Below are 26,087 nucleotides of genomic sequence, written 5' to 3' on the forward strand. Positions count from 1 at the left end.
CATCCGGGGGGAGGGAAGGAAGGAAGGAAGGAAGAAGGAAAGGAAGGGAGGGAAGGAGGGAGGGGAAAGGAGAAGGAAGGGGAAGGGCAGAGAAAGGGGAAAGGGGAAGGAAGGAAGGAAAGAAAGAGAAGCTTGGTCCGGTGTGCCCCTGCCTGAAGCCGCTCCAGAGGGGGGGAGAGAAACGGCGAGGGGCTTTGCGCCAGGCCAGGCCGCGCGGGCCGGATAAATGCCCTTGGCGGGCCGCATCCGGCCCACGGGCCTGAGTTTGGGGACCCCTGCTCTAGAACATGACCCTATAGCCCACAAGAACCTGTTTGCTTCTTTGTTTAATCCTAGATTGAGTTGCCATTAAGATACATGACAAGACCCAGGCGCCTTAAAGGGGCCACACACAGTTCTTAGTCCAAAAGCAGTTTATTGAGTCCAACACAAAAATAAGCTCAGAAACACTTAACTTCAGTGCTCCTGGCAACAAGCGGAGACCAAACGTAGACCAAACTTGGTCTGATGGTGGTATTATAGTCTTAGTTATTGGTTCACTTAATGACTTATATTCTGGTTTATGAGATAACTCAACCTTCCTAATATTTTGCTTCCCCTCAATGAACTCCACTTTAAAGTCGAATCTCGAAAAGAATAACGCCCACCGAATCTGTCTCTGATTTAACTTTCTAGCCGTCTGTAGATGTTCCAAATTCCTATGATCCGACCTGACAATGATCTTATGCTTTGCACCCTCCAACCAATGCCTTCAGACCTCGAAAGCAACTTTAATAGCTAATAATTCTTTTTCCCAAATGGTATAATTTTGTTCGAAAGAGGTGAGTTGCCTTGAGTAAAACCCACAAGGTCTTAAGTTCCCAAATGAATCTTTTTGTGACAACACAGCTCCCAAAGCATAATTGGCAGCGTCTGCTTCCACAACAAATGGTTTGTATAAGAATCTTACCATCCTGAAAACTTTGCTTAAGTGGATTGAACGCTTGTTGAGCCTCTATAGTCCTTTCAAAAGGATACTTCTTCTGTAGTTAGACGAGTCAAAGGAACAGTTAACTGGGCATAGGGTGGAATAAATTCCCGATAATAATTGGCAAACCCAAGAAACTTTTGAACATCCTTCTTGGAAGTTAATACCTTCCATGAATTGACAGCATCCGCTTTATGAGGATCCATCTTTAACTCCTTCCCCGAAATGATATGCCCCAAAAACTCAACTTCAGTGACATGAAATACATATTTGGTTGCCTTGGCAAATAATCCATTTTGCCTTAAACGTTTTAACACCTGCCGAACATGTTGCTTATGTTCTTGTACATTTTTAGAGAAAATCAAAATGTCATCCAAGTAGATGACCACAAAGCGATCCAACAGATCACGGAAGACATCATTAATTAAACGTTGAAACACAGCTGGAGCATTACCTAAATTGAATGGCATAACTAAAAACTCACAAGCCACAAAACATGTATTGAACGCAGTCTTCCATTCATCTCCCTCCTGAATTCGTACCAAATTATATGCACCGTGCAAATCTAACTTAGAGAAAATAGAAGCTCCTTGTACCCTTGATAGCAATTCAGGTATTAATGGCAGTGGGTACCAATCTCTTACAGTAAACTTATTTAACACCCTATAGTCACAAACCAGTCTAAGATCTCCAGTCTTCTTAGCAACGAAAAGTACTGGTGCTGTAGTAGGAGAGCTAGATGGTCAGAATTCTCTCAATGCCTGTCGCTCTGGAACAGCATATAAACACCCAGCAGGTAATCTAGCCCCCTCCTCTAAGTTAATAGCACAATCGTAAGGTATGTGTGGTGGTAGTTTGTCCGCTTCTTTATTACAAAACACATCCTCCATAATAAAATGAAGGAACCCCTTTCATATCTGAATCTTGTTCAGACATTATCAGACACTGTTGTTTCCCAATCTTAATTGTCTTGGTAACCCAATCAATACATGGATTAACTTTAGATAACCAACTCATTCCCAAAATAACTGTATATCTGGGTAATCTGGTAATACCCCAAACAAAGCTTTCTGTAAATCCTTGTAGCTTCCAAGATACACCCTTGGTTTCATGAGTCACTACAGTTCCAACCAGTTTACCATCTGCTCCCTCCACCCATGCAGTTTTACTTTTACAAACTATAGGAATGTTATGTTGTTGAACAAACTGTTCATCTATGTAAGAACCTGTAGCTCCCGAGTCCACTAGTGCCCAAGTATCTACACTCTCCCCATTCGGGGGCCCATTACAGAGAGAGGTCAACCCTCCTGTTTAAGGAGCTCCATTGGCTGCCGTTTATTTTCCGAGCCCAATTTAAGGTGCAGGTGCTTACCTACAAAGCCCTGAACGGTTTGGGACCACCCTACCTGCGTGACCGCATCACAGTCTACGAACCCACACGTTCACTCCGGTCATCAGGAGAGGCCCTGCTCGTGATCCCGCCCGCATCGCAGGCGCGTTTGGTGGGGACGCGGGACAGGGCCTTCTCTGTGGTGGCTCCCCGCCTCTGGAATGCCCTCCCGAAAGATCTCAGACAGGCCCCTACTTTGGCGGTTTTCAGAAAGAACCTGAAAACTTGGCTGTTCCAACGTGCCTTCTCAGATTAGGAACCCCACTACCAAAGCCCAGAAGCACTTTAGTAGAGACAAGATCACCCTCACCGCACACTGCACTTATATTTTAATCCCATATCCCTCCGACACTTCAGCACTTTTAATCCTGTACCCCACTCCGGCCGGCTCAGTTTTTAATAATGTCCTGTTGTATTGCTATTGCTATTGTTTTTCTGCTTTAACTGTTTTATTTGCTATGTATTCTGTTGTTGTATTGTATTGGGCTCCGGCCTATTGTAAGCCGCATCGAATCCCTTGGGAGATGCTAGCGGGGTACAAATAAAGTTATAATAATAATAATAATATAATTCATCCTGCAGCTGGTCAGATAACCCAGCAGTAAAAAGTAACATAAAAGGCTTCTCTCCCCAGTCCAACAGTTTCAAAAGGTTGACCTTGGTCAAGTAATCCAATACAGTGCCTTTTCCTTGTCTTAACCAATGCAGAGCCCAACCAGCATGTTTAACACGCAATGGGTCTCCAAAAGCATTAGTAAGAGCCTCCTTGAAAGCAACCAAATTATCCTCAAAATTATCCTCAATTAACCAAATTATCCTCAAACTACAAGAGAGGAGATTCCATCTGAACATGAGGAAGAACTTCCTGACTGTGAGAGCCGTTCAGCAGTGGAACTCTCTGCCCCAGAGTGTGGTGGAGGCTCCTTCTTTGGAAGCTTTTAAGCAGAGGCTGGATGGTCATCTGTCAGGGGTGATTTTAATGCAATATTCCTGCTTCTTGGCGGGGGTTGGACTGGATGGCCCATGAGGTCTCTTCCAACTCTTTGATTCTATGATTCTATGATTCAATAGGATTATTGCCAGTCACAATGGACACAGCCCACTTGGCAGCTGGTCCAGACAACAAACCCAACATGAATGCCACCTTGGCTGGGTCATTGGGTAGTTCTTGAGCAGAAATTTGCCCAAAATACAGATCTACTTGAGTGAAAAATACAGGCAACAGGTCCTTTGGAGTGCAAAATGCCCCCCCTGGAAGCATGACACGCCCCTTAGGCTGCGGAGCGGAAGACTGCGCCTTCTGGAGTTGCGTTTGCAAGAGTGCTACCTGAGCCGCTAGTCCTTCGAAGTTAGCCATGTCTGTCTTGTGTGGACAGAAGGCAATCTGTCAAGACACAGACGCCTTAAAGGGGCCACACACAGTTCTTAGTCCAAAAGCAGAGTTTATTGAGTCCAACACAAAAATAAGCTCAGAAACACTTAAATACTACTGGCAACAACTCAAAACGCAGACCAAACTTGGTGCAAATAAAGCAAATGGGGAAATAGTCCAGATTATCCGTAGAAAAGAACTGGATTAAACACAATCTTCAGCGGCACACAAAGAGGTAACAGAGAACAGAAACCGCAGGGAGAGAGAAGCCATCGTCAGTTGAAGTCCAGGAGTCAAGATAGAAACAATCCGGAGTAGCGTCGATTCCAAAGTCCAGCAGGCAGCGTTGTTGTCGAGCAGTCCAAGGTTCAGGAAAGGAGAATTCCACACTCATGAGAAGTCAGTCCCAACGAAGTAAACGGAACGCCAGGCTGCAGATCCCGGACCCAAAATCCCAACACGAAACAGGCAGCGACAAGAACATACGATACCCAAAGTAACACCTTGCCTTCTGCAAAGGTTTCCCATCTTTGACCTTCCTTATACCATACATCCTCATCCTCCGATGAAGAGCTAGCCAACGCTCCGTCATTATCCCATGCAGGTGCCCCAAGATTCACACGTGAACTCCTGTCACCACTTCTCCAACTTCTCCACCTCCTGTCAAGACTTAAGTCTCCCCATGTTTCTGTAGTGTTCCCTGATTGCCACTCCTCACCACCAGCGAAACCCACGAATGTATCACTGGATGTTGGTTCCCCACAAACCCCTTGCACCTCTTGTACTTTAGTCCAGTCCAAAGCCTCATCCCCATTTCCATCACTCTGTGACCCAGAAAAACCCATAAATGACTCGTCATCCGTGGGGACAGTAAATATTTCTCGGATCTTCTTCCTTTGTTGTTCCTTGTTTGACTCCTGATCACTACTAACTTTCTTTCTACTCTGGGAGTAGACCATGGTACTTTCTTCTTCACTCTGAGACCCATCATCCCCGGAGAAACCCTCAAAGGATTCTTCCTCTGTGGGTGCCATAAGTATATCCTTTTCCTTTGATGCTCCTCGTCAGACTCTTGTTCACAAGTAACCCGTTTCCCTCCTCTAACCTCCAACCCACCGTTTGCACCAGTACTAGCAGGTCTTACTACAACAATACAAGTTTGGTTATCTTCAAAAATGTTTGTTGGCTCTTCTACTGGAATCTGTAAATCCCTCAGCAGTTGCTTAGGACACATACTTCTGTATAGGCTAGTGATAGTGCACCAAGCTCAGCCTCACTTGAACTCGAGGCTACAAAATATTGCTTTTTAGATTTCCAATCTATAACTGTGTTACAGAATTTAAATAAAATACCTGTTGTTGATTTCCTGTCGGGACTATTACCAAAGTCACCGTCCACATAGCCTTCTAGTGTTAGTGAATCATCAGGGTTCAAGACTAAACAAAACATTGTGTTTCCTTTAAATACTTCATCAATCTTTTGAGACCATTCCAAGCTGCTGTAGTTGGGTTACTTGAATACCTACTTAAGAAATGTACAGTAAAAGCAATATCTACACGAGTGTAGTTACTTATATACAGCAATTGCCCAGTTACACTTTCGTATAGTTTCTTTTGTTGAAATGGCTCAGCATTTTCAATCTCATTTTGGAACCCTAAGATCATAGGTGATTGAAGCCCTTTACAGTTTTCCAAATTCATTGTTCTTAATACTTGGTCACCAATCCCAGCTTCTTCAGAGTCAAGCCAGTCACTTCAAGGATACTATCCATCCATCTTGCCCTCTTTCTCTTTCCTTCCATTTCCCCCTGCATCACTCTCCATTGTGCATGTGACAGGGCTCAGACTGCATTGTAATAGGTGGTCTGTGGTTTGCTCTTCTCCACACTCGCATGTCGTAGACTCCTCTTTGTGGCCCCACTGCAGCCTGTTCAGCGCCTTCCAAGTTGCCCAGTCTTCTGTGTGCCTAGGGGGGAGTCTCTCATTTGGTATCAGCCATGGCTTGAGGTTTTGGGTTTGAGACTGCCACTTTTGGACTCTTGCTTGCTGAGGTGTTCCAGGAAGTGTCCCTGTAGATCTTAGAAAACTATTTCTTGATTGAAGGCATTGGCGTGCTAGCTGATATCCGAATAGAGGATGGGCCGGAGATGTCACTGCCTTGGTCCTTTCATATTGGCAGGTACTTTCTGGCGGATGTCAGGTGGTGCAATACAGGCTAAACAGTATAATTTCTCCAGTGGGGTAGGGCACAGACACCCTTTGTTAATGTGGCATGTCTCATTAAGAGCCACATCCTCGGTTTTAGCGTGCTGGGATGTGTTCCATACCGTTCATGCCTATTCAGCAGCAGAATAGCAAAGCACAAGGGCAGATGTCTTCACTGTGTCTGGTTGTGATCCCCAGGTTGTGCCAGTCAGCTTTCAAATGATATTGTTTCTAGCACTCACTTTTTTGCTTGATATTCAAGCAGTGTTTTTTGTAAGGCAGAGCATGGTCCAGGGTCACTCCCAGGTATTTGGGTGTGCTGCAATGCTCCAGTGGGATTCCTTCCCAGGCGATCCTCAGAGCTTGAGATGTTCTTAAGATGGAAAGCACACATTTTTGCTTTAGAAGGATTAAGGATCTCAGAGCTTGAGATGTTCTTAAGATGGAAAGCACATATTTTTGCTTTAGAAGGATTAAGGATCAGCTGGTTTTCCCTGTAATAGGCAGTTAGAGCACCTAAAGCTTTGGAGAGCTTCAGTTCAACCATCTTAAAGCTCCCTGTTTGAGCAGTGATGTCACGATCGTCAGCACAGATGAAACCCTCAGTCCCTTCTGGCAGTGGCTCATCATTTGTGTAGATGTTAAACATTGATGGAGCAAGCACACTCCCCTGAGGTAATCTGTTTGTTTCTGTGTCCAAAATGTACTATATATCACTATTATTCTTCCCCCTCTTTTTTCCTCCATACAAACTTTATACATTTCTATGCAAATAATCAAAATTTACTTAGCAGGTCCAAGGACTCTATTAACCAATATTTATTCTAAGAGGGGTTAATCTATAGTGTGTGTGTGTATCTATAAAATATCACGGGTTGTAGGTTTTTCGGGCTGTATGGCCATGTTCTAGAAGCATTTTCTCCTGATGTTTCGCCTGCATCTATGGCAGGCATCCTCAGAAGTTGTGAGGTCTGTTAGAAACTAGGAAAATGGGGTTTATATATCTGTGGAATGATGTCTAGGGTGGGAGAAAGAACTGTCAGGACCCAGACGCCTTTAAAGAGCCAGACACAGGGATCAAATCCAAACAAAGTTTATTAAGGCAACAAAAAGTACTCAGGGACACTTACTTCAGTGTCCCTGGTCAAAACTGAAAGTCTCTAGCAAATTGCAATGTAAAAACTCAATTTAGCAAATAATCCGGATTAAACCGGCATATAATCCGGGTTAAACTAAAGTTTGAGCAAAACGCCCCAAAATCACAGAGTTCAAAGAATGCAAGCAAACAAGGTGTAGAAAAACAAAGCCATCATCCAAAAGCAGTCCAAAGTCGAAGGAACTCCAGTAGAAGATATTGAAGTCCAAAAAGCAGCAGCGGCGTCCAGGCAATCCAAAGTCACAGAGAGGGGAAGTCAGCACTTACGAGAATCCAAGACAGAGGTATATGTCAGCATTTTCCCCAATTTAGGCATCCTAGAGGCTGTGCTCAATCCCGGCCACAGGGTGCTGATGCTCCATCCTCTATGACGAAGAGTCCTTGATCACAGACTTCCTCCTTCCTTTGATTGCCGACATTTTCTGTTATTTCCTCTATGGTGATGTTAAATACTTCCCTGCTTAAGCAGTGCCTAATTTATCTATTCACAGCTCACAGCTGTTTTCAAACTGCTTAGGTAGGCAGTACGCTGGGCTGAAGGTTGGGTGCTCACCCCGACTCAGGCTTCAAACTGCCAACCTTTCGATTGGTAAGATCTATTGCTGCTGGTGATTAACCAGCTGTGCTAAAGCCCGACCCTTTTAAAAAAAATTGGGATCTTTTGGAAAGAAACGTCACATCTATAGAAATGAGGATCCCAGCAGCCCATTCAACACTACCTCAACACTTTCGATAATAGTATTTCCCAGTCCGTTTATTTGATTTTGGCACTTTCCTTGGGCTCCTTTCAGGATTTATTGTACTCATTGAGCCTAAATCTCAGCTATGTTCCTTTATTTCAGCCTGGTGTGGGATTCCTGTGAGAGTATCGCCTTTCCGCTGGTGTACCGTGCGCCTAGCGCACCAGCAGACAGCCTATCCCACCTGCTTGAGACTGTGTCGGAGTGGTCCTTGAGGTTGCCCAGACTTATCGTCTTGGGGAATTTCAATGTCCATGCTGATGCAGACTCTTGTCCATTAGCGGCTGTGGACCTAGTGTCTACCATGGAGACATTTTCAGCGCAGGAATTCAAGTGGCCCAAGCCTCCACAATAGAGGTTCCATGGTCGGATCACTGCACCCTGAGTGTCCAGTTGGAGCATGCCTACCCACGCTGCAAGGGCGCCGAGCCAATTTGGGCTCGCCGAAGGAGACTTATGGAACCCAGTAGGTTCTGGAATGCTCTGAGGGATCTGGCTTCCGTGCGGGGCATGGGACAGAGACTGTGCTGGTCTCCATCACGGATCACCTTCGATGCTAGCTTGACCAGGACAGGTCAGCGCTGCTTGTATTATTGGATCTCACAGCAGCATTTGACACAGTCGACCACAATCTTTTGACCCACCGCCTTGCTGTTGCTGGAGTCAGGGGGACAGCTTTAAACTGGCTGTCCTCCTTTCTTCACAACCGTGGACAGCGAGTGGAGAGGGGAGGCCTGGTCTCTGAGAGGTCCCCTCTATCTTGTGGGGTTCCTCAGGGGGCCATTCTCTCTCCTCTGTTATTTAACATCTATATGCGACCACTTGCTCAGCTGGTTTGAGGTTTTGGGCTTGAGTGTTATCAGTACGCCGATGACACTCAGCTGGTGCTGAAGATGGAAGGCCATCCGGACTCTGTACCCTATTGTTTCCATCACTGCCTCAAGGCCGTTACTGGATGGCTGCGTGCCAGCAGGTTGAGGGTGAATCCAGCAAAGACGGAGATCCTATGGCTGGGTCGACTGGGCAGTGGGGACATCCAGCTGCCTACCCTGGATGGTGAGGCGCTACACCAGGCATGGGGAACCTTCGGCCCTCCAGGTGTGGTGGACTTCAACTCCCACAATTCCTTGAGGCCAAGGTAAGCCTTTGGGGCGAATGCCGAGCCTCAAGGAATTGTGGGAGTTGAAGTCCACCACACCTGGAGGGCCGAAGGTTCCTGACCCCTGCACTACACCCATCATCATTGGTAAAGAGTCTGGGAGTCCTTTTGGACCCTCTGCTGACGATGGAGGCCCAGGTCTCCGCCGTTAGCAGAACTGCCTTCTTTCATCTGCGGCAGGCTAGACGGCTGGCCCCCTCCCTGTCCAGGGACGACCTAGCTATGGTGATCCAGGCCACGGTCATCTCAAGACTGGACTACTGTAACGCCCTCTACATTGACCTCCCTCTGTCGGTGATCCGGAAGCTCAAGTTGGTACAAAATGCAGCTGCTTGGCTTCTTGCGGGAATTCCGATGAGATGCCACATAACCCCAATCTTACTACAGCTGCATTGGTTACCAATTGAGCACCGGATCACTTTCAAAGTGATGGTACTCACCTTTAAGGCCTTGCATGGTCTGGGGCCGATTTATCTGAGGGACTGCCTCACCCCCTACCAACCCCAGAGATCCCTCCGTTCTGAGGACCAAGATCTATTGGAAATTCCCAGTGTCAAAACCTTGCGTCTAACAGCAACCAGACGCAGAGCCTTCACAGCAGTGGCGCCATCAGTCTGGAATGCTCTGCCACCTGAAGTCCGTGCCTTGCGGGACTTACCAGCTTTCCGCAGGGCATGTAAGACATACCTGTTTCAACAAGCTTTTAATGTTTGATATTGTTGTTTTTAAATTGTTTTAAATTGCTTTTAAATTTTGTTAAATTTTAGCTATTCTTGTAAGCCGCTCCGAGCCCCAGGGGAGTGGCGGCATATAAGTTTAAATAATAAATAATTAAAATATTGTTTTTGGTGTTGTTATTACTCTGTTTGTTCTGTCTTCATGATCGCATCTCCTTCTATGAACCGGCATGAACTCTAAGATCTTCTGGGGAGGCCTTCTTTTCGCTCCCACCACTGTCACAAGCACGGTTGGTAGGGATGAGAGAGAGGACCTTCTCGGTGGTGGCCCCCTGCCTCTGGAACCCCTTCCAAGGGAAATAAGACTGGCCCCATCCCTCCCCTCCTTTTGTAAGAGCTTGAAGACCTGGTGGTTTATTTATTTATTTTAAAACATTTATATACCGTTCTTCTCTAACCTCCATAGAGGGACTCAGTACATTTCAACAAGCCTTTGAGAATGACCAGTTCTAGCCCAGCCCCAAACATTGTTGAATATCACCTTATACTTCCTACCCATTACCCCAGTCATCCATCTAATAGGCCCTGGAAATGAGCAGCCACAGACCCGTACCTGCTATTGCTGTTAGCCTGTTATAGCACTGTACTTAATTCCCGGTCCCCTCATATTTTGAGTTTGCACAAGCCTCAGCCCGGCTTTTTAATTGCTCTGAACACGCAGGATTATTTTTAATATATATGTGTTACTGTGATAATTTTATGCTTATGTTGTTTTGTTAATTTTATGTTATGCTGTTTACTCTGTATGTTTTGGTGATGTTGCTATGAGTCCCCCCAGGGAGATAGAGCGGTATATAAAGTTTTTCTAAATTAATTAATTTATTTTATCTGATGATTTTAATTGTCTTTGTTTTTATCTGTAATTTCTGGTCTTGTCCCTTGTAAGCCACTCCAAGTCCCCTAGGGGAGATGGTTGACTGAGTATAAAAGTAAAGTTGTTGTTGTTGTTGTTGTTGTTGTTATTTGAAGCACAACAAGATGAGTCCACAGCAGACACTCTGCTGGCTGTTGTATTGGATCACACATCGGACACTTCCCAAGTGTCTAGGACTGTGTGATGTATCGGCGAATAATGCGTGCAGATCCCACTAAGGTGGCCTTCTGCAGCTGACAGATGGTAATTTTGTCAGCGCCGATTGTGTTTAAGTGCAGGCCAAGGTCTTTAGGCACTGCACCCAGTGTGCTGATCACCACTGGGACCACCTTAACGGGATTGTGCCAGAGTCTTTGCAGTTCCATCTTTAAATCCTCATATTGTGTCATCTTTTCCAGTTGTTTCTCTTCAATCTATTATTATTATTATTATTATTATTATTATTATTATTATTATTATTATTCAATGGCTAAAAATTGAAAAGAGCTTAAGAAGAACTAAAAATTCTGTTTTGGATGTTCTGCATTGCCAACACAGCAAGAACACCCCCTCCCAACCAAAAGAGACCCAAGAAAAACTAGAAGTGATGAGGAGTTGTAGGTTTTTCCGGACGATATGGCCATGTTCTAGAGGCATTTTCTCCTGATGTTTCGCCTGCATCTATGGCAAGCATCCTCAGAGGTAGTGAGGTCTGTTGGAAATAGGAAAATGGGTTTATATATCTGTGGAATGACCAGGGTGGGACAAAGGACTTTTGTGTGAATGTTTCAACTGATCACCTTGATTAGCATTTAATGGCTTGGAAGTGCCTGGGGGGAATATTTTGTTGAGAGTGATTTGATGTGCCTGATTGTTTCCTCTCAGTTGTTTTGCTGTTGTAATTTTAGAGGTTTTTTTTTAAATACTGGTAGCCAGATTTAGTTCATTTTCATGGTTTCCTCCTTTCTGTTGAAATTGTCCACATGCTTGGGGATTTCAGTGGCTTCTCTGTGTAGTCTGACATGGTGGTTGTGAGAGTGGTCCAGCATTCCTGTGTTCTCAAATAATATGCTGTGTCCAGGCTGGTTCATCAGGTGCTCTGCTCTGGCTGACTTCTCTGGTTGAAGTAGTCTGCAGTGCCTTTCATGTTCCTTGATTCGTGTTTGGGCAATGCTGCTGCGTTTGGTAGTCCCTATGTAGACTTGTCCACAGCTGCATGGAATACAGTAGACTCCTGCAGAGGTGATGAATCCAGAATGGCAGTTAAGACAATGAACTACAGTTCTCACAAGGTCCGAAGGAGCAGAACATTGGGAGGGAAAGCTTCATGGATATTGGGGCCTATCTACCCAATTGGAATGGTTACACCTTAGTGTGACTCGCTTGATGACAAGTGAGGGACATCTTCCGACCGAAGCTCTCGCCACACTCCAAACATTTAAATGGCTTCTCCCCCATGTGAGCTGCCTGGTGACAAGTGAGATGCATCTTCCGGCTGTAGCACTTTCCACATTCCAAGCACTGGAAGGCCTTTTCCCCTGTGTGAGTTACTTGGTGGCGAGTGAGGTGCACCTTCCGCGTGAAACGTTCTCCACATTCCAAACATTTAAATGGTTTCTCCCCTGTGTGTGCTGCTTGATGACAAGCAAGGTGTGGCTTCTGACTGAAACTTTTCCCGCACTCGAGGCACCGAAATGGTCTCTCGCCTGTGTGAATCCTTTCATGGGAGGTCAGGTGTGCCTTCTGACTGAAGCTCTTCCCACACTTTGAACACTGGAATGGTTTCTGCCCTGTGTGAATGATCTCATGTCGAGCGAGATCTGTTTTCTGAGTGAATCTCTTTCCACATTCCAAGCACTGAAATGGTTTCTCTCCTGTATGGATCCTTTCATGACGGATGAGGGTTCTCTTCTGACTGAATTTCTTTTCACACATCAAGCAGCGGAAGGGCTTCTCTCCTGTATGGATTCGTTCATGAGAGCTCAGGTGTACCTTTAGACGGAAACGCTTTCCACACTCCAGGCAGTGAAATGGTTTCTCCCTGGTGTGAATTGTTTGTCCTTTCCCATCACCAATGATCTTTCCACACTCGCCACTTTGGAAAGACATCTCCCTTGTGTGCGTCCTCACATGAGAATTAAGGCTCGTTTGAGAACCGAAGCATCTTCCACACAGGAAGCAAATATATTCATTTCCAGTTCGTGTCATTTCTTCAACCAAGATGTCAAAGATCTCCCCACTTTGAGAAGTGAGCATTTTGCTCCTTCTTTTTCCTTGAGTGTTTTGTCTTTTCTCTTCCATCTTTTCGCATATGGGCTTTTCAGGCCACAATCTGCATATTTCTCTGTCATTCTCATTCAGTTGCTCGTCACCAGCTGGAAGAGAGAGAAAGAATTGGGGATAGATGGAGGTAGGCAGCAGAGTGTTAACACAATTGGTTAGCTGGCACCCATTTGCATCAATATGAGGAACCTTGCTTGACCTTATTTATTTATTTACTATTATTTATTTATTTACACTATTTATATTCTGCCCTTCTTGCCCCACAGGGAACTCAGGGCGTATTACAATGTACATATACATGGCAAACATTCAATGCCACAGACACACAACATATATAGACAGACACACACAGAGGCTATTTAACATTCCAGCTTAGTCATGAAGGTATTCTGGCCACCAGAGGAGATGTCGCTTCATTGTCTATTTGTGACACTGGTGATGTACTACCTCATTCTTTGCATGCTTGCTGGAGATTTTTATGGCGTCATAAATTAGCCTCCCTGCATAAGCGGTACCTAAACTTCCTACTTGACAGATGCAACTGTCTTTCAGGCTGCAAGATTGCTCAAACTGTAATTCTTATTGGTGGCTGGAGAAAACCATAACATTTAGAGGAAAAGCTGGTTGTCTCAGGGATGCCCCTGGGGGTTCCCCGCACTTCCTCCCCTGGTATCCCATGCTTAGCAGTACACACCAACCCGACATCAACACTATTGCCTTGACCAAGGTTTGCCAAGTCAGGGATTTCTGTGAACAGACTCTAGAACAGTGGTTCTCAACCTGGGGGTCGGGACCCCTGTGGGGGTCACCAGGGAGTGTCAGAGGGGACGCCAAAGACCATCAGAAAACATAGTATTTTCTGTTGGTCATGGGGGGTTCTGTGTGGGAAGTTTGGTCCAATTTAATTGTTGGTGGGATTCAGAATGCTCTGAGTGTAGGTGAACTATAAATCTCAGCAACTACAACTCACAAATGTCAAGGTCTATTTTTCCCCCAAACTCCACCAGTGTTCATATTTGGGCATATTGAGTATTCATGTCAAGTTTGGTCCAGATCCATCATTGTTTGAGTCCACAGTGCTCTCTGGATGTAGGTGAACTAAAACTCCAAACTCAAGGTCAATGCCCACCAAACCCTTTCCGTGTTTTCTGTTGGCCATGGTAGTTTTGTGTGTCAAGCAGGGGCAGCTCAACCCATTACGCAAAGTAAGCATCTGCAGTATAGTTGATTTTGCCCAGGGGTGCTCTTGAGGCGCTCTTGGGGGAAAATAGACCTTGACATATGCGAGTTGTAATTACTGGGATGTATAGTTCACCTACAATCAAAGAGCATTCTGAACTCCACAAATGATGTAATTGAACCAAATATGGCACACAGAATTCCCACGACGAACAGAAAAGATATATCAGTGATTGGTTGGGGGGGGGGGGGGGAGAGGACACCAAAATACTGTTTGCTTACAGTTGAAAATCACCTAGGGCCACCTCTGGTGCCAAGTTTGGTTCAATTCATTGCTGGAGTTCACAATGCTCTTTGATTGTAGGTTAACTCTAAATCCCAGCAACTACAACTCCCAAACGACAAAATAAACCACCACCCCCAACCCCACCATTATTCAAATTTGGGCATATCGGGTATTTGTTCCAAATTTGGTCCAGTGAATGGAAATACATCCTGCTTATCAGATAATTGCATTACAATTAATAACAGGAGCAAAATTACAGTTATGAAGTAGCAAAATAATGTTATGGTTGGGGGTCACCACAACATGAGGAAATGTATTAAGGGGTCACAGCATTAGGAAGGTTGAGAAACACTGCTCTAGAACCAACCAGAACAACAACTCCACTATCATTCAGAGACCAATGTTAATTATATGGGGTTTTGGGCACCTGAGTCCCTCTGCGGAGGTCGAGATGGGACAAGATATAAATGTCCGAAAGAAATAATAAATAAATAATTTATGAACGATAAGGAAGAAGCAGACCTACCCAGAGAGGACACAAGGACAAAATTCTCCTCCATCACTTCCCAGTGCAGGGCCCATCCTCTTGGGTCCAGCAAGGCACATTCCTCATCAGTGAAAAACACAGCCACGTCCTCAAAACACACCTAAAGAAAGACACATTATACATAAGAATCAAAGGCCAAGTGCAGTTAAAGAAGCTTTGTTGTTGTTGTTCATTCGTTCAGTCGTCTCCGACTCTTGGTGACCTCCTGGACCAGCCCACGCCAGAGCTCCCTGTCGGCCGTCACCACCCCCAGCTCCTTCAAGGTCAGTCCAGTCACTTCAAGGATGCCATCCATCCATCTTGCCCTTGGTCGGCCCCTCTTCCTTTTGCCTTCCACTTTCCCCAGCATAATTGTCTTCTCTAGGCTTTGCTGTCTCCTCATGATGTGGCCAAAGTACTTCAACTTTGTCTCTACTATCCTTCCCTCCAGTGAGCAGTCGGGCTTTATTTCCTGGAGGATGGACTGGTTGGATCTCGCAGTCCAAGGCACTCTCAGCACTTTCCTCCAGCACCACAGCTCAAAAGCATCGATCTTCCTTCGCTCAGCCTTCCCTAAGGTCCAACTCTCACATCCGTAGGTGACTACAGGGAAGACCATGGCTTTGACTAGGCGGATCTTTGTTGCCAGTCTGATGTCTCTACTCTTGACTATTTTATCGAGACTGGACATTGCTCTCCTCCCAAGAAGGAAGCGTCTTCTGATTTCCTGGCCACAGTCTGCATCTGCAGTAATCTTTGCACCTAGAAATACAAAGTCTGTCACGGCCTCCACATTTTCTCCCTCTATTTCCCAGTTGTCAATCATTCTTGTTGCCATAATCTTGGTTTTTTTGAGCTATACTGTACGAGAAAGATGGCTTTAGGCCCAGGGACACATTGAAGAGTCAGGGACAGAAACCTTCCCAAATCTTGCTCCGTACCTGATTTAGTCTTGTGGAAGATGCACCATGAGCATCACAATCAAGAAGTATTGGCCATGTCAATAGTGTGTCTCCTGTGAGGGGCACAAAAGGTAAAAGAGTGCATGTGTTATATAGCATTGCTCTGCTTCTAACTGATGTCTTTCAGTACACAGATAATATCGCACAGAGAGAGAGAGAGAGAGAGTAAAAATCGCAGTTTAATTTTGAGGTTGATAGAATGCCAAAATCTTGATAAAAGATATGCAAAGCCACATAAGAACACCCCCTCCCCCCCCCCCCAAAAAAAACCACACACACAAAAAAACAAAAAGGGAAATAGAACAAGTTCAGGGATAACTAAATAACCAAAAACTATTGAGAGAGGGAAAAAGGGAAATTTTGTAGGGAAGTTGATACATAGCTTTGTTATACTGACTCTAACAGGCTTTGGCCTACTCACTCTCCTCAGGATGACACTAGCTTTAGTCCACTGTATCTAACAGGCTTTGGTCTACTCACTCTCCTCAGGATGACAGTAGCTTTGTTCCACTGACTCTAACAGGCTTCGACCTACACACTCTCCTCAGGATGACACTAGCTTTGGTCCACTGACTCTAACAGGCTTCGACCTACACACTCTCCTCAGGATGACACTAGCTTTGTTCCACTGACTCTAACAGGCTTCGACCTACACACTCTCCTCAGGATGACACTAGCTTTGGTCCACTGTATCTAATAGGCTTTGGCCTACTCACTCTCCTCAGGATGACACTAGCTTTGTTCCACTGATTCCAACAGGCTTCGACCTACACACTCTCCTCAGGATGACACTAGCTTTGTTCCACTGACTCTAACAGGCTTCGACCTACACACTCTCCTCAGGATGACACTAGCTTTGTTCCACTGACTCTAACAGGCTTCGACCTACACACTCTCCTCAGGATGACACTAGCTTTGTTCCACTGACTCTAACAGGCTTCGACCTACACACTCTCCTCAGGATGACACTAGCTTTGTTCCACTGACTCTAACAGGCTTCGACCTACACACTCTCCTCAGGATGACACTAGCTTTGTTCCACTGACTCTAACAGGCTTCGACCTACACACTCTCCTCAGGATGACACTAGCTTTGGTCCACTGTATCTAATAGGCTTTGGCCTACTCACTCTCCTCAGGATGACACTAGCTTTGTTCCACTGACTCTAACAGGCTTCGACCTACACACTCTCCTCAGGATGACACTAGCTTTGTTCCACTGACTCTAACAGGCTTCGACCTACACACTCTCCTCAGGATGACACTAGCTTTGTTCCACTGACTCTAACAGGCTTCGACCTACACACTCTCCTCAGGATGACACTAGCTTTGGTCCACTGTATCTAATAGGCTTTGGCCTACTCACTCTCCTCAGGATGACACTACCTTTGTTCCACTGACTCTAACAGGCTTTGGCCTACTCACTCTCCTCAGGATGACACTAGCTTTGGTCCACTGTATCTAATAGGCTTCGACCTACACACTCTCCTCAGGATGACACTACCTTTGTTCCACTGACTCTAACAGGCTTTGGCCTACTCACTCTCCTCAGGATGACACTAGCTTTGGTCCACTGACTCTAACAGGCTTTGGCCTACTCACTCTCTTCAGGATCGCACTAGCTTTGTTCCACTGACTTTAACAGGCTTTGGCCTACTCACTCTCCTCAGGATGACACTAGCTTTGGTCCACTGTATCTAATAGGCTTTGGCCTACTCACTCTCCTCAGGATGACACTAGCTTTGATCCACTGTATCTAATAGGCTTTGGCCTACTCACTCTCCTCAGGATCACACTACCTTTGTTCCACTGACTCTAACAGGCTTTGGCCTACTCACTCTCCTCAGGATGACACTAGCTTTAGTCCACTGACTCTAACAGGCTTTGGCCTACTCACTCTCCTCAGAATGACACTAGCTTTGGTCCACTGTATCTAATAGGCTTCGGCCTACTCACTCTCGTCAGGATGACAGTAGCTTTGGTCCACTGTATCTAATAGGCTTCGGCCTACTCACTCTCCTCAGGATGACAGTAGCTTTGGTCCACTGTATCTAATAGGCTTCGGCCTACTCACTCTCCTCAGGATGACACTAGCTTTGGTCCACTGACTCTAACAGGCTTTGGCCTACTCACTCTCCTCAGGATGACAGTAGCTTTGTTCCACTGACTCTAACAGGCTTTGGTCTACTCACGCTCGTCAGGATGACACTAGCTTTGGTCCACTGTATCTAACAGGCTTTGGCCTACTCACTCTTTCAGTGCTTGACTCACACTTTTGTAATCAAAAAAGTTAATATTTAATATTTCTAACAAAGTCTGCCACAAATCAAGGAGCACATTCCACTGCCAAACAGTTCTTCGTAATGTTTCTCTTTTCTTATAGTTTGAATCTGTTGCTCTGTGTCCTGGTCTGTGGTGCAGGAGAAAACAACCTTCCTCCCTTATCTATGTGACATCCTTTCAAATGTTGAAATTTGGCTATTATGCCCCCTCTCAAACTTCTCTTCTCCAAGCTAAACAAGCCTAGCTCCCTAACCTGATCCTCATAGGGTTTGGCATCCAAACTTTTGACCAACTTTCAGAGGGAACTGGAATGAGAAAAACGTAGTGTCTGGGACCTTAACCAGCTAGGCCTGAACTGCCACATTTTGTTGCAGGCGCCTACACGTTCATCATGATCACACCCAATGTTCAAATCCATGAGTGACTTCCAAAGCATCTTTCGATTCAAATTCCCATGAGAGAACAATATTTTAAGGACTCCTTGGGCCACTTCTGTAGATAGGACTTCTGATGGCCTTTGATGATACATGTTCTTAGCTCAGGCCCCTGGTTCTTCCCCACAAAGCAAGATGGTAAGACCTGTAGGTGGACTCTGGGACTGTCTGGAAGTCAGTTACAGAAAGCATCCTTTCCATTGGTCTCCACTTCCCTACTTGCATGTGGTTTTGTGTTGTGGACAATTATCATTGTGAAAGCATGATGAGTCTCACAGTCCACATAGTTGAGCATACTTAAGGAGCGGCTAAAAAAAACCCTTCACCCTTCGTCCTTACCCACTGAAGTGGACACTCTATTCCTGTCCAGCACTGTCCCCTTGATTTCGAAATAGCAGTCCTCTAAATCAGCTTTCTCTGCCATAAAGAAGTCCTGTACCAGAAGAAGAAGCAAGGATCACAAAGAGAAGGAAGAATTAGAAAAGGAATGGAAGACGACACCGTCTGAGTGGGCCAGCACAGCAAGTAATTTTACAATATCTTTATTTATTTATTTATTTATTTATTTATTTATTTATTTATTTATTTGCTTTATTTCTATACCGCATTTTTCAGCCCAATCAGGCGACTCAATGCGGTTTACACGATACAGGTTATCACAACAATGTCATATGCAATTAAAAACACATCAAATACAACAGACAAAATCAACAACAATTATCAGATCAAATCATAACGCCTCAATGAAATCAGATCCGTTCTCATAATCCTTGTGCCATTCCTATGTTCAATTTTAGCGTCTTCCTGTGTTCAGTTGCACTGTTTAACCAAACGCTTGTTCATAAAGCCAAGTCTTAACCTTTCTCTGAAACGCCAACAACGAAGGGGCCTGTCTGATGTCTACAGGTAAGGCATTCCATAGCCGAGGGGCCACCACCGAGAAGGCCCTGTCTCTCGTCCCCGCCAGACGCGCCTGTGACACAGGCGGGACCGAGAGCAGGGCCTCCCCATACGATCTTAATGTCCTTGTCGGTTCATAGGTGGAGATGCGTTCGGAGAGGTAAGTGGGGCCGGAACCGTTTAGGGCTTTATAGGCTAACGCCAGCACCTTGAATTGTGCCCAGTAGCAGATTGGCAGCCAGTGGAGCTGGCTCAACAGAGGAGTGGTGTGCTCCCTGAGTGCCGCTCCCGTTAGCAACCTGGCTGCCAAGCGCTGGACCCTCTGAAGCCTCCGGACAGTCTTCAAGGGCAACCCCACGTAGAGCGCGTTGCAGTAATCTATGCGGGATGTAACCAGAGCGTGGACTACCGTGGCCAAGTCAGACTTCCCAAGATATGGGCGCAGCTGGTGCACAAGTTTTAATTGTGCAAATGCTCCCCTGGACACCGCCGAAACCTGGGGTTCCAGGCTTAGCAAAGAGTCCAGGGTCACACCCAAGCTGCGGACCTGCGTCTTCAGGGGGAGTGTAACCCCGTCTAACACAGGCTGTAACCCTATGCCCTGTTCAGCCTTACGACTGACCAGTAGGACCTCTGTCTTGTCTGGATTCAGTTTCAATTTGTTAGCCCTCATCCAGTCCGACACAGCGGCCAAGCACCGGTTCAGGACCTCGACAGCCTCCTTAGTAGTAGGTGGGAAGGAGTGACCGAGTTGGACGTCATCTGCGTACAGATAACACCGCACCCCGAAACTCCGGATGATCTCTCCCAACGGCTTCATGTAGATGTTAAATAACATGGGGGACAGTATTGAAAACAAGTCTACCTGGCTTCTTGCAACTACAGTCAGTTCTTCATTGGGATTAGGATCACAGGACCTCTGTGAAAGTGAGAAACAACAGATCTAGAAATTGGTATTTCTTAAAACTGAGGGAACACTTCTCTCAAAATGTCTAAAATAGCACTATGAGCAAGGGCAAAAGAGAGAAACGTGTCAAGTGGAAGGTGTGTCAAGCTAACCCATCGGGACCACCTTCCACTTGGAAATTGATGTCCTCACTGCAAAAAGAAGATGTGGATCAAGACTACATCTCTACACTCACCTACAGACACACCACCAAAACCCTACACTTGGAAGACGATCAGATTTGCCCATGAGGGATTGTCGATGATGATTATGAGATTAAGTTAGATCCTGTATAGCAGTGGTTCTCAGCCTGGGGTCCCCAGATGTTTTTGGCCTTCAACTCCCAGAAATCCTAACAGCTGGTAAACTGTCTGGGGTTTCTGGGAGTTGTAGGCAAAAACATCTGGGGACCCCAGGTTGAGAACCACTGCTGTATAGATTAATGCAATGCACTCTACGTGGGGTTGCCTTTGAAGACTGCTTGGAAGCTACAATTGGTTCAATGAGAGGCTACTCACCGGAGCGGCGTACAGGGAGCATGCCACCTCCCTGTTGCGTCAGCTCCACTGGCTGTCAATCTGCTACCAAGCACAATTCAAAGTGCCAGCTTTAGCCTATAAAGCCCTAAACCAGGGGTCCTCAAACTAAGGCCCGGGGGCCGGATGCGGCCCTCCAAGGTCATTTATCCGGCCCTCGCTCAGGGTCAACCTAAGTATGAAACTACTTGAAAGCACACAATAACAACAGCAATCCTATCTCATCAGCCAAAAGCAGGCCCACACATTCCATTGAAATACTAATAAGTTTATATTTGTTAAAATTGTTCTTAATTTTAATTATTGTATTGTTTTTAAATGTTTTTGCACTATAAATAAGATATGTGCAGTGTGCATAGGAATTCATTCGTATTTTTTTCGAATTATAATCTGGCCCGCCAACAATTTGAGGGACTGTGACCTGGTCCTCTGTTTAAAAAGTTTGTGGACCCCTGCCCTAAACAGTTCCGGCCCAGCCTACCTGTCCGAACGTATTGCCCCCTATGAACCATCATGGAGATTAAGATCGTCTGGGGAGGCCCTGCTCTCGGTCCCACCTTCTCTGCAAGCGCGTTTGGTAGGGACGAGATACAGGGCCTTCTCAGTGGTGGTCCCTCGCTTGTGGAACGCCCTCCCTAGCAATATCAGGACAGCCGCCTCCCTCTTAGTGTTTAGAAAGAGGGTCAAAACCTGGCTCTGGGAGCAAGCGTTGGAAAAATAGAGCGGTGCAGGAATGTGAGTATGGAATATGTGCAATTTGACTATGTATTGGCCTTTAGACTATGAGTCTGGATGATGTGATTCATTGAAATATATTTTTATTATTGGGTTGTTGTACATTTTCCGGACTATATGGCCATGTTCTAGAAGCATTCTCTCCTGACGTTTCGCCTGCATCTATGGCAAGCATCTTCAGAGGTTGTGAGTTTTTTTTATTATACTAATGTTTTAATGTTTAACTTATGTTTTAACTGACGTGGTAGGTTTTAAGGCACCATGGAGGTGCCATTGTAAGCTGCCTTGTCTCCCCCTCGGTGTAGAGAAAGGTGGGATATAAATAAGGCAAATAAATAAATAAATAAGTTTAACTGGAACCTGAACATAAAAATGCATCAGGGGATCTAGAGATTCCTAGAGAGATGTTCTCTTGAGGAAACCTCTAGGTCCTCCAGTGTCATTGGAGGAAGTAGACTATAGAGGTGCACTGAAGGGTCCAACGAGCAGCAGCCAGGATGTTAACTGGTGCTCCCTACAGAGAGAGGTCAAACCCTCCTGTTTAAGGAGCTCCTCTGGCTGCCGTTTATCTTCCGAGCCCAATTTAAGGTGCAGGTGCTTACCTACAAAGCCCTGAACAGTTTGGGACCAGCCTACCTGCGTGATCGCATCTCCATCTACGAACCCATGCGCTCCCTTCGTTCATCTGGAGAGGCCCTGCTTGTGATCCCGCCTGCGTCACAAGTGCGTTTGGTGGGGACACGAGACAGGGCTTTTTCCGTGGTTGCCCCCCGACTCTGGAACACCCTCCCCAAAGATCTCAGACAGGCCCCTACATTGGCAGTCTTCAGAAAGAACTTGAAGACCTGGCTGTTCCGATGTGCCTTCCCCGAATAGGAAACCTCCAATACCAAGTCCCATAAGCACTTTATTAAAGCTAAGACCGCTGCACACCACACACTGCACTTGCCCATAAGCCTCATATTCCACCTGTCACATCAGCACTTTTAATCTCTTGTACCCTTACTTTGGCCCCGGCCCAGTTTTATCATGTCTTAGTGGATTGTTCATTGTTTGTTGTTGTTTAGATTGCTTTAGCAATCATCTGGGGAGGCCCTTCTCTCGATCCCGCCTGCCTCACAGGCACGTCTGGCGGGGACGAGAGAGAGGGCCTTCTCGGTGGTGGCCCCCCGGCTGTGGAACTCCCTCCCTGCTAACATCAGACAGGCCCCCTCCCTCATGGCCTTTCGTAAGGGCCTGAAGACTTGGCTCTTCGAGCAGGCTTTCAACTAAATGCTACGTTACGGGTAATGACAACCGGATTGAACTATGACTACGAGATTGACTATGATTCCATAAATATGACGGAGCGGATTTTTAGTGTAAGTTAGATGTTATGTATTAGTGATGTTAATTGTTGTTCTGATTCCTTTGTAAAGTGTCCTTTTTGTACTGTACACCGCCGCGAGTCGCCCTAGGGCTGAGAGCGGCGGTTAACAAATGCAAGAAATAAATAAATAAATAAATAAATAAATAAATTTAATTGTTTTTAATTTGCCTAGGTTTTGTATTGTTGTATTGTGTGTTAAGGCCTCGGCCTTTGTAAGCCGCATCGAGTCCTTCGGGAGATGCTAGCGGGGTACAAATAAAGTTTAATAATAATAATAAAAAAAGGGCTTTGTGATTCCAAGGGAGAACATTTTAATCAATCCGTTTACTATAGTGCCGAACTGAAGGACACAGAATTCCAAGAAAGAATATTTTAATCAAAGCCGTGAATACTCAAATCCACAAAAGTTAAATCTGTAAATATGGAGGGACGACAGCACTACATGAATCCCTCTCACCTGCTGCTCCTTGTTCTGCCTGCCTTCCTCTGCGTGGCTGAGGAGGAATCCTTCTGCCAGGGCCACGGCCTGGGTGCTGCTCTCCGCTCCGCACTCTCTCACCCAGCGCTCCATCTCCGCAGGAAGGACGGCCAGGAACTGCTCCAGCACCACCAGGTCCAGCATCTCCGCCTTGCTCTGCCTTTCTGGCTGCAACCACTGGCGGCAGAGATGGTAGAGTTGGCTACAAACTTTTCTAGGCCCCTCCATCTCCTCATAGCGGAAGTCCCTGAAGCGCTGCCGCTCAACGTTTGAGATCAGCATATCCTTCCACAGGCTGCTCTGTGCAGTTCTTTTCCGAAATGCCTCCGCCCTCTCAGCTTGAACAAGAGGAAACTCTGTTCTTAATCCAGATCCATAGGAGTCCTGCTTGACTGCAACTCCCATCCAGATTATGCTTCTCTTTTGCCAGACTCTCCTGCAAGGCAAAAGACGGGAAGAATTACAGCGATGCCTTAAGAGTTTAATCCAATCAGTAACTGAGCTCTTAACTCAAATCACTCTTATCTTAAAGCAAATTTCCGTGCTGAAATGGTATTACTTCATTCCAGCCACCGGAAACCCCCCTCCGTATTTTTGTTGCATGTTTTTAAATAGGATTTTTTTATTTATAAATAATAAATAATGTGCAAATACATGTTCATATGGAACAATAACGAAAGAAAGATCAACTTTAAAATGGTAGAAATACAAAGTTGTGGCACAATGATAAAAGCACGAAGTGGATAGGCAGAGGCATCATTCCAGCCTCTCTCGCTCTCTTCTCCCTCTTCATGAAGCCAAACATGCCAGGAATAAAAAAAAAACACGCACACAAAATAAACTAACTCAAAGTGGACAAGCGCAAAACGAACTGCAAAATGGACAATAACATGAGGCATGGGGGCTGCTCCCTTGAAGTCCCAAAGCCCTGTTCTCTCACGCTAGCTCTTAACTCAAAATGCTGAATGTATGTCAAAGCAAAAACAGGGTCGAGTGAGGGCTCTTCACTCAAAATGCTCTTAGATTGGGATGCTCTTAAGTTGAGGTTCCTCTGTATAGGGAGAATCGAGAGCTCTACAAAGAAAGAAATCTGGCGAGAGAGCTGCGATGAACAGCTTATTCTATTCTTATTCTAGAGAAAGGTTTTGCTATCAAATTGAAGATGGCAATTACAGCCTTGGTGAATGACAGCCTTGCAAAAACAACAAGGTGTCTGATGAGGGAGCTCTTACAAGCACTTTCATGCCCTAGGAATTGGCCTGGAGAATGGGGTTGGACTGGATGGCCCATGAGGTCTCTTCCAACTCTAGGATTCTATTACAATGCAACCTGAGCCCTGCCACAGGCACAATGGACCTTCTTACAGAGGGTCCAGCCACTGCTCAAAGGACATTTAATAGCATGCCAAGCTTCTAAACTTTGTGTTTTCTCAAATACATCACAACTGTACACTTGGTACAGGATAAACAAATAAATACCCATGGGAGAAAAGCAGGGTAAAATGAGTAAGTAACAATAATACCTGACCAGGTGCTTCAGGGTGGGAGAGATGCAGCCTCCTGCCTCCTTCCTTCCCTCTGTCTCAGCTCCTTCTTTGGAGTCTTCCAAGCACTTCCGCCTTCCACACCACCTCCTTTGGGTGCCTCTCTGGGAAGATTTTCCTATGGCCGGAAGGGGCGGGGACAAGGCCAAGAGTGATGCTAGGAGGCTCTTGCAGCTGTTGCTCAAGGAGGCCAAGGATGTTTTGGACTTCAATTCCCAGAAACCTCTGCTGCTTGGCTCAATGATCAGGGATTCTGGGAACTGAAGTCCACAATTAGAGTTCAGGAATATACACATATACATATATACATATATACATATATACATACATATATGTGTGTGTGTGTGTGTGTGTGTGTGTGTGTATATTCCTGAACTCTAATTGTGGACTTCAGTTCCCAGAATCCCTGATCATTGAGCCAAGCAGCAGAGGTTTATATTTGACACCACTTAAACTGCCATTAAACTGCCATGGCTCAATGCTAAGGAGTCCTGAGAGTTGTAATTTTGGTGATGCCCCAGCAGAGAAGGCAAAGTGGTATCAAAAGTGCATTAAGTCTACAGCAGGCCTAGCAAACTTGGACTCTCCAGGTGTTTTGGACTTCAACTCCCAGAATTCCTAACAGCCTCAGGCCCTTTCCTTTTCCCCCTCAGCCGCTTAAGCGGCTGAGGGGGAAAAGGAAGGGGCCTGAGGCTGTTAGGAATTCTGGGAGTTGAAGTCCAAAACACCTGGAGAGCCCAAGTTTGCCCATGCCTGCTATAGATGCACCCTAGCTTTAGTAATAGTATGATAGCTGGGTCCGGAAGCTCCGAGCATCACGGAGATGTTGCATCGTTCCTTCGAGAGTGCTGTTTACGCAAAAGAGACTTAGCTAATGTAAGCCAGGTCGGAGACAGATAATACAGAAGGAATGTAATACTTCTTTAATGGTGAAACCCTAACTCTTACCCTAACCCTGAACCGTACCGTAATCCTAAGCCTAACCCCTTACTTACTGAACCGTACCGTAAGCCTAAGCCTTACCCCTTATAACCGCTTTGAGTCGCCTAA

General features: G+C 45.7%; 1 protein-coding gene across 1 annotated transcript; it reads right to left on the reverse strand.

The window, feature by feature from the left end:
* Positions 1-9,038: 9,038 nt before the first annotated feature.
* LOC132766086 (zinc finger protein 436-like) lies at positions 9,039-25,154 on the reverse strand. The gene is made up of 6 exons (XM_060760439.2): positions 25,017-25,154; positions 23,474-23,930; positions 18,870-18,963; positions 15,794-15,867; positions 14,853-14,973; positions 9,039-12,953 (listed from the first exon to the last, which is right to left on the reverse strand). The coding sequence occupies exons 2-6, from the start codon at positions 23,897-23,899 to the stop codon at positions 11,941-11,943; spliced, it is 1,728 nt and encodes a 575-aa protein (XP_060616422.2). The 5' UTR covers positions 23,900-23,930; positions 25,017-25,154; the 3' UTR covers positions 9,039-11,940.
* Positions 25,155-26,087: the final 933 nt, after the last annotated feature.

Source organism: Anolis sagrei, chromosome 2 (assembly GCF_037176765.1).
Source record: "Anolis sagrei isolate rAnoSag1 chromosome 2, rAnoSag1.mat, whole genome shotgun sequence".
Lineage (NCBI taxonomy): Eukaryota > Metazoa > Chordata > Lepidosauria > Squamata > Dactyloidae > Anolis > Anolis sagrei.

What these genes read in the sequence shown, in the direction of transcription:
- LOC132766086 (XM_060760439.2), bottom strand. Translation starts at nt 23,899, where the DNA reads ATGGGAGTTGCAGTCAAGCAGGACTCCTATGGATCTGGATTAAGAACA. An exon ending in CTTCCACAAGACTAAATCAG is followed by an intron (nt 14,974 to 15,793) that starts GTACGGAGCAAG and finishes GTCTTTCTTTAG; the next exon opens with GTGTGTTTTGAGGACGTGGC. An exon ending in TGTCCTTGTGTCCTCTCTGG is followed by an intron (nt 12,954 to 14,852) that starts GTAGGTCTGCTT and finishes TCTCTCTTCCAG; the next exon opens with CTGGTGACGAGCAACTGAAT.